The sequence below is a fragment of the Fringilla coelebs genome (assembly GCF_963513975.1).
Source record: "Fringilla coelebs genome assembly, contig: SCAFFOLD_378, whole genome shotgun sequence".
Classification (NCBI taxonomy): domain Eukaryota; kingdom Metazoa; phylum Chordata; class Aves; order Passeriformes; family Fringillidae; genus Fringilla; species Fringilla coelebs.
The window spans coordinates 32,768-43,317 of NW_028167417.1; the positions used below are offsets into that span (position 1 = coordinate 32,768).

The 10,550-nt window shown below is 65.6% G+C and overlaps 1 protein-coding gene across 1 annotated transcript in view; it reads right to left on the reverse strand.

Annotated features, from left to right (window-relative positions):
* LOC311165965 (spectrin beta chain, non-erythrocytic 4-like) overlaps positions 1 to 10,485 on the reverse strand; it is a gene marked incomplete at both ends in the record, with an annotated part of 32,056 nt that extends 21,571 nt beyond the window's left edge. The window contains 6 exon segments of the mRNA XM_084227458.1: positions 294 to 572; positions 1,191 to 1,280; positions 2,623 to 2,847; positions 5,621 to 5,887; positions 10,334 to 10,362; positions 10,365 to 10,485. Of these exon segments, the coding sequence (XP_084083584.1) occupies positions 294 to 572; positions 1,191 to 1,280; positions 2,623 to 2,847; positions 5,621 to 5,887; positions 10,334 to 10,362; positions 10,365 to 10,485 (1,011 nt within the window).
* Positions 10,486 to 10,550: the final 65 nt, after the last annotated feature.

Consider the following 10,550-nt stretch of genomic DNA (forward strand, 5'->3'; position numbering starts at 1 on the left):
CCAACACAACCACCCCAACCCAACCACCCCAACGCAACCCCACCCAACCCAACCACCCCAACCTCACCCAACCCAACCCAACCACCCCAACCCAACCACCCAATTCACTCAGTCAACCCAACCCACCCAGTTCACCCAACCAACCTCACCCAACCCAACCACCCGGTTCACTCAATCAACCCAACCCACCCAGTTCACCCCACCCAACCACCCCACCCCAACCCAACCCACCCCACCCCAACCCACCCCACCCCACCCCAACCCCCCCACCCCACCCCGCTCCCCCGCCCCACCTTTCCCTTCTCCTCGTTCATCAGCAGCAGCTCCTGCTCCCCCAGCCACGCCTCCACCTCGGCCACGTCGAAGTAGTACTGCTCCAGCTGGTAGGTGGCGTCCAGGGCCTGCTGCCGCCGCTCCGTCTGCTCCTGCAGCTCGGCCCACAGCGTCCCCAGCCGCTCCAGGAGGCCCCGCACGCCCTCGGCCTCGGGGCTCTTGATGGACGCCACGGCCGCCGCGCGCTCCAGCACCTCGTCCACGCGGGGCCGGTGCACCTGGATCTCCCGGCGCAGGTTCTGCGGGGCCGCGGCATTGGGGGGTGGGATCAGGGTGGGGTGGGATCCCCCCGGCCCCAGGACCACCAGGATCCCATCTTGGCCCCCAGACCCCACCCAAAAATGGAGGAGCTGCCCCAGCATCTCCCCAGCCCCTCGTGGTGAATTTTGGGGTCCCACCCAAAAAGGGGAGGAGATGCCCCAACATCTCCCCAACCCCTTGTAGTGAATTTTGGGGTCCTACCCAAAAAGGGGAGGAGCTGCTCCAACATCTCCCCAACCCCTCGTGGTGAATTTTGGGGTCCCACCCAAAAAGGGGAGGAGCTGCCCCAACACCTCCCCAGCCCCTCGTGGTGAATTTTGGGGTCCCACCCAAAAAGGGGAGGAGCTGCCCCAACATCTCCCCAAGCCCTTGAGTGAACTTTGGGGACCCCCCTTGGCCCCAAACCCCTCCCCAGAAGGGGAGGAGCAGCCCCAACATCTCCCCAAGCCCTTGAGTGAATTTTGGGGTCCCACCTTGACGCCAAACCCCTCCCCAGGAGGTGAGTGAGGAGCAGCCCCAACATCTCCTCACCACCCAACCCCTCGTGGTGAATTTTGGGGTCCCCCCTTGGCCCCAAACGCGGCGCGGGCGCTGACCTGGTTCTTCTTGATGAACTGCTGGACGCTCTGGAGGTTGGTGCCGTGGTCCTTCAGCATGGCCAAGGGCAGGCGGTCCTGGACCCACATCTGGGACGGGGGGGACCCCTGTGTCATCTGTCCCCCATCGCTGTCCCACCCCCCACTCCATCCCCATTCCTGTGTTCACCTCCGTCCCACCCGCATCTTCATCTCATCTCCAGCTCCATCTCCATCTCATTTCCATCTCCATCTCCATCTCCATCTCCATCCATCTCCATCTCCATCTCCATCTCCATCTCCATCTCCATCTCCATCTCCATCTCCATCTCCACCCCATCCATCCCATCTCCATCCCATCGCCATCCCATCCATCTCCATCCTCTTCATCTCCATCCCGTCTTCACCTCCATCTCCATCTCCATCCCATCCCATCTCCATCTCTACCCTATTCATCTCAAACTCCATCCCATCTCCATCCCACCTCCGTTTTCACCCTTATCTCCACCTCCATCCCATCCCATCTCCATCTCCACCCCATTCACCCCAAACTCCATCCCATCTCCATCCCGTCTTCATCTCTATCCCACCTCCCTCCCACCTCCATTTTCACCTTTATCTCCACCTCCATCCCATCTCAATCCCACCTCCATTTCCACCCCATTCACCCCAAACTCCATCCCAAACTCCATCCCATCTCCATCTCCACCCCATTCACCCCAAACTCCATCCCAAACTCCATCCCATCTCCATCTCCACCCCGTTCACCCCAAACTCCATCTCATCTCCATCTCCACCCCATTCATCCCATCTCCACCTCCATCCCACCTCCATCTCCATCCATCGCACCTCCCTCCCATCTCCATTTTCACCCTTATCTCCACCTCCATCCCATCTCCATCCCATCCATCCCACCTCCATTTTCACTCTCCTCTCCACCCCATCCATCCCACCTCCCTCCCACCTCCATTTTCACCCTTATCTCCACCTCCATCCCACCTCCACCCCATCCATCCCATCTCCATCTCCATCTCCATCTCCATCTCCATCTCCATCTCCATCTCCATCTCCATCCCATCTCCATCTCCATCCCATCCATCCCACCTCCATTTTCACTCTCCTCTCCACCCCATCCATCCCACCTCCCTCCCACCTCCATCTCCATCTCCACCCCATCCATCCCACCTCCCTCCCACCTCCATCTCCATCTCCACCCCATCCATCCCACCTCCCTCCCACCTCCATCTCCATCTCCACCCCATCCATCCCACCTCCATCTCCATCCCACCTCCATCCCATCTCCACCTCCACCCCACCCATCCCACCTCCCTCCCACCTCCATCTCCATCTCCACCCCATCCATCCCACCTCCATCTCCATCCCACCTCCACCCCACCCATCCCACCTCCCTCCCACCTCCATCTCCCCTTTTCCCCACCCCCCAGGTACTCACCACCTCGTCCTCCAGCTCATGGCTGACCTGGTGCACCTCCTTGGAGGCCAGCAGGATGCGGCGCCGCTCCTTGAGGGGCTCGATCAGGCGCACGATGCGCGTGCCCACCGCGCTCTGCCGCTCGCCCACCGCCTCCCTGCCGGCCGCCTGGGCGGGCAGCGCCGCCGCCTGCGCCTGCAGCTCGCCCACCTCCTTGTACCACTCCTCCACCTGCGACTCCATCGTCTGGGGACACACGGGGACAGGTGGGTGTGGTGGGACCCACAGCAGGCAGTGGGGAGAGTCCCCCCCCCCAAAAAAAAACATCGCGGCCCCAAAATGTGGGATTCGAAATTTGGTGTCCACCGTGACCTGGTGGCACCTACATAACCTGGTGTCACCACCATGACCTGGTGTCACCACCATAACCTGGTGTCACCTCCCATCATTTGGTGTCCACCATGACCTGGTGGCACCTCCCATAATTTGGTGTCACCACCATAACCTGCTGTCACCCCCCACAATCTGGTGTCCACCACAACCTGGTGTCACCACCATAACCTGATGTCCCCACCATCACGTGATGTCCCTCCATAGCCTGGTGTCCCAACACCACCCAAAGCCCACCCGTACCTGGTGTCCCCCAAACTCTCGTGTCCCCCTCATAACCCGGTGTCCCCCCACTACCCAATGTCCCCTCAAGACCTGGTGTCCCACCAACAGTCTGGTGACCAACCAAGGCCTGGTGTCCCCCCAACCCCCAATGTCCCCCCAACCCCTGGTGTCCCCCCAATGTCCCCCACCACCCAATGTCCTCCATCCCTGCTGTCCCTATCCCTGCTGTTCCCATCCCCTGTCCCCATCCCTGTCCCCATCCCTGTCCCCATCCTCGCTGTCCCCATTCCTGCTCTACCCGCTGTCCCCAACCCTGTCCCCATACCCGCTGTCCCCATCCCCATCCCTGTCCCCATCCCTGTCCCCGCTGTCCCCATCCCCGCTGTCCCTGCTGTCCCTGCTGTCCCCTCTGTCCCCATCCCCACTGTCCCCATCCCCATCCCCGCTGTCCCCGTGTCCCCCGTGTCCCCTCTGTCCCCCCATCCCCGCCGTCCCCTGTGTCCCCGCCGTCCCCGCTGTCCCCTGCTGTCCCCCCATCCCCGCTGTCCCCCCTGTCCCCCCCATCCCCCCTGTCCCCGCTGTCCCCCCCGTCCCTGCTGTCCCCTGTGTCCCCGTGTCCCCGCCGTCCCCCGTGTCCCCTGTGTCCCCGCTGTCCCCCCTGTCCCCACCTCCATCCCTGCTGTCCCCTGTGTCCCCACTGTCCCCATCCCCGCCGTCCCCGCTGTCCCCACTGTCCCCGCTGTCCCTGCTGTCTCCACTGTCCCCATCCCCGCTATCCCCTGTGTCCCAGCTGTCCCCATCCCATCCCCATCCTGTCTCTGCTGTCCCCATCCCCGCTGTCCCCACTGTCCCCGCTGTCCCCACCTCCATCCCTGCCATCCCCTCTGTCCCCATCCCTGTCCCCATCTGTGTCCCCATCCCTGTCCCCATCCCCATCCCCATCCCCTGTATCCCCTGTATCCCCGCCGTCCCCACTGTCCCTGCTGTCCCCATCCCCGCTGTCCCCGCTGTCCCCCCCGTCCCCTGTGTCCCCGCTGTCCCCTGTGTCCCCGTGTCCCCACTATCCCCATCCCCATCCCTGTCCCCTGTGTCCCCCCCTGTCCCCCCCTGTTCCTGCTGTCCCCGCTGTCCCCCCCATCCCCGCTGTCCCCACTGTCCCTGCTGTCCCCATCCCCATCCCCGCTATCCCCTGTGTCCCAGCTGTTCCCATCCCCATCCCTGTCCCCACTGTCCCCTGCTGTCCCCACCTCCATCCCTGCTGTCCCCTGTGTCCCCACTGTCCCCAACCCCATCCCTGTCCCCATCCCCACTGTCCCCATCCCCGCTGTCCCCATCCCCGCTGTCCCCATCCCCGCTGTCCCCACCTCCATCCCCGCTGTCCCCACCTCCATCCCCGCTGTCCCCACCTCCATCCCCGCTGTCCCCCGTGTCCCCACTATCCCCATCCCCACTGTCCCCATCCCCATCCCCATCCCTGTCCCCGCTGTCCCCGCTGTCCCCCCCATCCCCCTGTCCCTCCTGTCCCCGCTGTCCCCGTGTCCCCCGCTGTCCCCTGTGTCCCCACTGTCCCCCCTCTCCCCGCCGTCCCCCCTGTCTCCGCCGTCCCCTGTGTCCCCTGTGTCCCTGCTGTCCCCACTGTCCCCCCTGTCCCTGCTGTCCCCCGTGTCCCCTGTGTCCCCCTGTCCCTGCTGTCCCCCGTGTCCCCCCTGTCCCCGCTGTCCCCCGTGTCCCCGCCGTCCTCGCTGTCCCCACTGTCCCCATCCCCGCTGTCCCCTGTGTCCCTGTGTCCCCGCTGTCCCCATCCGTGTCCCCATCCCCATCCCTGCTGTCCCCTGTGTCCCCACTGTCCCCGCTGTCCCCACTATCCCCATCCCCATCCCCACTGTCCCCATCCCCATCCCCATCCCTGTCCCCTGTGTCCCCGCTGTCCCCGCTGTCCCCCGTGTCCCCTGTGTCCCCCCCATCCCCCTGTCCCCCCCATCCCCGCTGTCCCCCCTGTCCCCCGTGTCCCCCCCATTCCCCGCTGTCCCCGTGTCCCCTCGGACCTGCAGCCGGTTCAGCTGCCGGCTGACGCTGCGCAGGTCGGCCCCGCCGCTGCCGACGCTCTCCAGCTGTCCCCCCCCTGTCCCCCCGGTGTCCCCCTGTCCCCCCGGTGTCCCCCCTCACCTGCAGCCGGTTCAGCTGCCGGCTGACGCTGCGCAGGTCGGCTCCGCCGCTGCCGACGCTCTCCAGCTGTCCCCCCTGTCCCCCCGGTGTCCCCGTGTCCCCCCGGTGTCCCCCCTCACCTGCAGCCGGTTGAGCTGCCGGCTGACGCTGCGCAGGTCGGCCCCGCCGCTGCCGACGCTCTCCAGCTGTCCCCCCTGTCCCCCCGGTGTCCCCCTGTCCCCCCGGTGTCCCCTCTCACCTGCAGCCGGTTCAGCTGCCGGCTGACGCTGCGCAGGTCGGCTCCGCCGCTGCCGACGCTCTCCAGCTGCTCCTCCAGGCGGCCCAGCCGCGCCTCCACGTCGGCGAAGCTCCGCGCCAGGCGCTCGGCGGCCGCGGCCTCGGCCAGGCGCCGGCTGCGGGCCTGGCTGCTGCTCTCCAGCTCCTGCCAGCATCGCCGCAGCTCCTCCAGCTGCCGCCGCACCGCCGCGCCCAGCTCCGGCTTGGCCTGCACCAGCTCCTCTCCCTCCTGGGGAGGGGGGTTTGGGGTGAGGGGGGACCCCGAAATTCATCATAAAGGGGTGGGGAAAGGCTGGGGGAGCTCCTCTCCCTCCTGGGGATGGAGTTTGGGGTGAGGGGGGACCCCAAAACTCATTAAAAGGAGTGGGGAGATCCTGGGGCAGATCCTCTCCCTCCTGGGGATGGGGGTTTGGGGTGAGTGGGGACCCCGAAATTCATTAAAAGGGGTGGGGAGATGTTGGGGGAGCTCCTCACCTTCCTGGGGATGGGGGTTGGGGTCAAGGTGGGACCCCAAAATTGACCATGAGGGGCTGGGGAAATATTGGGGCAGGTCCTCACCCCAAAATTGAGCATGAGAGGCTGGGGAGATGCTGGGGGAGCTCCTCTCCTTCCTGGGGAGGGGGTTTGGGGTGAGGTGGGACCCCAAAATTCATTAAAAGGGGAGGGGAGAGGCTGGGGGAGATTCTCAGTCCCTTGGGGACGGGGTTGGAGTGAGGTGGGACCCCAAAATTCATTAAAAGGAGTGGGGAAAGGCTGGGGAGCTCCTCTCCTTCCTGGGGAGGGGTTTGGGGTGAGGGGGGACCCCAAAATTGACCATGAGGGGCTGGGGAGATGCTGGGGGAGCTCCTCTCCTTCCTGGGGACGGGAACAGGGTGAGGGGGGACCCCAGAATTGAACATGAGGGGTTGGGGACATCCAGGGGAGCTCCTCACCTTCCTGGGGAGGGGGTTTGGGGTGAGTGGGAACCCCAAAATTCATCATGAAGGGGTGGGGAAAGGCTGGGGGAGCTCCTCTCCTTCCTGGGGATGGGGTTTGGGGTGAGGTGGGACCCCGAAATTCACCACGAGGGGTTGGGGAGATGAGAGATGCTGGGGGAGCTCCTCTCCTTCCTGGGGATGGGAACGGGGGGAGCGGGGACCCCGAAATTGAACATGAGGGGCTGGGGAAATGCTGGTGGAGCTCCTCTCCTTCCTGGGGATGGGAACGGGGGGAGTGGGGACCCCGAAATTGAGCATGAGGGGTTGGGGACATCCAGGGGAGCTCCTCTCCTTCCTGGGGACGGGAACGGGGGGAGCGGGGACCCCAAAATTGAACATGAGGGGCTGGGGAGATGGGAGATGCTGGGGGAGCTCCTCTCCCTCCTGGGGAGGGGGTTTGGGGTGAGGGGGGACCCCAAAACTGAACATGAGGGGCTGGGGAAATGTTGGGGTGGTCTTTACCCCCCTGGGGAGGGGTCTGGGGGCAAGGGGAACCCCAAAACTGAGCATGAGGGGCTGGGGACATCTTGGGGAGCTCCTCTCCCTCTGGGGAGGGGTCTGGGGGCAAAGGGGGACCCCAAAATTCACCATGAGGGGCTGGGGAAATATTGAGGGAGCTCCTCTCCTTCCTGGGGACGGGAACGAGGTGAGTGGGGACCCCGAAATTCATTAAAAGGGGTGGGGAGATGCTGGGGGAGCTCCTCTCCTTCCTGGGGATGGGGTTTGGGGTGAGCGGGGACCCCAAAATTCATTAAAAGGGGTGGGGAGAGGCTGGGGGAGCTCCTCTCCCTCTGGGGAGGGGTCTGGGGGCAAAGGGGGACCCCAAAATTCACCATGAGGGGCTGGGGAGATGCTGGGGGAGCTCCTCTCCTTCCTGGGGAGGGGGTTGGGGTGAAGTGGGGACCCCAAAATTCATCATAAAGGGGTGGGGAAAGGCTGGGGGAGATCCTGGGACCCCAAAATTCATTAAAAGGGGTGGGGAGATGCTGGGGCAGATCCTCAGTCTCTTGAGGACGGGATTGGGGTGAGGTGGGACCCCAAAATTCACCACGAGGAGTTGGGGAGATGCTGGGGCAGATCCTCACCTTCCTGGGGAGGGGTTGGGGTGAGTGGGGACCCCGAAATTCATCATAAAGGGGTGGGGAGATGCTGGGGGAGCTCCTCTCCTTCCTGGGGATGGGGTTTGGGGTGAGGGGGGACCCCAAAATTGAACATGAGGGGTTGGGGAAATATTGGGGGAGCTCCTCTCCTTCCTGGGGAACGGTTTGGGGTGAGGTGGGACCCCAAAATTCACCATGAGGGGCTGGGGAGATGCTGGGGGAGCTCCTCTCCTTCCTGGGGAGGGGTCTGGGGGCAAAGGGGGACCCCAAAATTCACCATGAGGGGCTGGGGAAATATTGGGGGAGCTCCTCTCCTTCCTGGGGAGGGGTTGGGGTGAGCGGGGACCCCAAAATTCATTAAAAGGGGAGGGGAGATCCTGGGGGAGCTCCTCTCCCTCCTGGGGATGGGGTTTGGGGTGAGGTGGGACCCCAAAATTGAACATGAGGGGTTGGGGAAATATTGGGGGAGCTCCTCTCCCTCCTGGGGACGGGATTGGGGTGAGCAGGGACCCCAACATTCATCATAAAGGGGTGGGGAGAGGCTGGGGGAGCTCCTCTCCTTCCTGGGGATGGGATTGGGGTGAGGTGGGACCCCAAAATTCATTAAAAGGGGTGGGGAGATGTTGGGGGAGCTCCTCTCCTTCCTGGGGAGGGGATTGGGGTGAGGTGGGACCCCAAAATTGAACACGAGGGGCTGGGGAGAGGCTGGGGCAGATCCTCACCCTCTGGGGAGGGGTCTGGGTCAGGGGGGACCCCAAAATTCATCATAAAGGGGTGGGGAAAGGCTGGGGGAGCTCCTCTCCTTCCTGGGGAGGGGGTTGGGGTGAGCGGGGACCCCAAAATTGAACATGAGGGGCTGGAGAAATATTGGGGCTGCTCCTCACCTTCCTGGGGATGGGTTTGGGGTGAGGTGGGACCCCAAAACTGAGCATGAGAGGTTGGGGAAATATTGGGGAGCTCCTCTCCCTCTGGGGAGGGGTCTGGGGGCAAGGGGGGACCCCAAAACTGAGCATGAGGGGTTGGGGACATCTTGGGGAACTCCTCTCCCTCCTGGGGAGGTGTCTGGGGCAAAGGGGGACCCCAAAATTCACCACGAGGGGCTGGGGAAATATTGGGGTGGTCTTCACCCCCCTGGGGAGGGGTCTGGGGCGAGGGGGGACCCCAAAATTGCCCAGGAGGGGTTGGGGTGGTGGGGGGGACACCGGGGGGACAATGGGGAGGGTTTGGGGGGGCACTGGGGGATGGGAGGGGACACACGGGGGGGGCACGGGGACAGTGGGGGGGAGGGGACACGGGGGGGATGGGGGGGACACGGGGGGGGTGACACGGGGGGGGTGACACTGGGGGGACACGGGGTGGGGGTGACAGGAGGGGGGGGGTGACACAGGGTGGGGGGGACACGGGGAGGGTGACACAGGAGGGGTGACACAAGGGTGACACAGGGTGGGGGGGACACGGGGGACACATAGGAGGGGGTGACACGGGGGGGACACGGGGTGGGGTGACATGAAGGGGGTGACAGGAGGGGGTGACACCACAGGGGGGGTGACAGGAGGGGGGTGACACGGGGGGAAACACGGGTGGGGGGGACACGGGGGACACCACGGGGGGGTGACACGAAGGGGAGGGGACACACGAGGGTGGGGGGGGTGACACGAAGGGGGTGACACGGGGAGGGGACATGGGGAGGGGACACACGAGAGGGGGGTGACACGGGAGGGGGGGACACGGGGGACACATAGGAGGGGGTGACACGAAGGGGGTGACACGGGGAGGGGACACACGAGGGGGGGGTGACACAAAGGGGGTGACACCACAGGAGGGGTGACACCACGGGGGGGGGTGACACGAGGGGGGTGACACGGGGAGGAGGGGACACACGAGTGGGGGGTGACACGAAGGGGGTGACACGAAGGGGAGGGGACACGGGGGGGGTGACACGGGGAGGGGACACACGAGGGTGGGGGGGGTGACACGAGAGGGGTGACAGGAGGGGGAGGGGACACACGAGTGGGGGGTGACACGGGGAGGGGACACATGAGGGGGGTGACACGAAGGGGGTGACACACGGGGGGGGTGACAGGGGAGGGGACACACGAGGGTGGGGGGGTGACAGGGAGGGGGAGGGGACACACGGGGGGGGTGACACGGGAGGGGTGACAAGAGGGGGAGGGGACACACGGGGGGGGGGTGACACGAAGGGGAGGGGACACACAAGGGTGGGGGTGGGGGGGGTAACAGGGAGGGTGACACGGGGTGGGGACACACGAGGGTGGTGACAGGGGAGGGTGACAGGAGGGGGAGGGGACACACGGGGGGGGGTGACACGGAGAGGAGGGGACACACGAGGGTGGGGATGGGGGGGGTGACACGAAGCGGGTGACACCACTCGTGAAGGATTTGGGGGGGGGGACCCGCGGGGAACGACGCAACCAAAATTTGGGAAAAGGGGGGGGAGGGGAGGGGGGGGGGAGAGCGGGGGCTGCAGCACCGCGCGCGCGTGGGGAGGGGGAGGGGCAGAGCGCCGGCATCACCCCCCCCCCTCCTCCCCCTCCCCCTCCCCCACCCCCTCCCCCTCCCCAGCCCCCTCCACGGAACCTTCTCGATCCTCTGGAGCCACTCGCGGTCTGCGCCAGCTCGGCCAGGAAGGCGGGGTGCTGCAGCCAGGGTTTTGGGGGGGGGTCCCGCGGGGGGGGGTCCCGCGAGGGGTCCCCGGCCATCAGCGCCTTCTCGCGGATCCAGCCATCCAGCTGCGGGGGGAGGGGCGGCTCAGCACCCCCCCGCTGGGCCAGGGCTCGGCTGGGCCAGGGCTCGG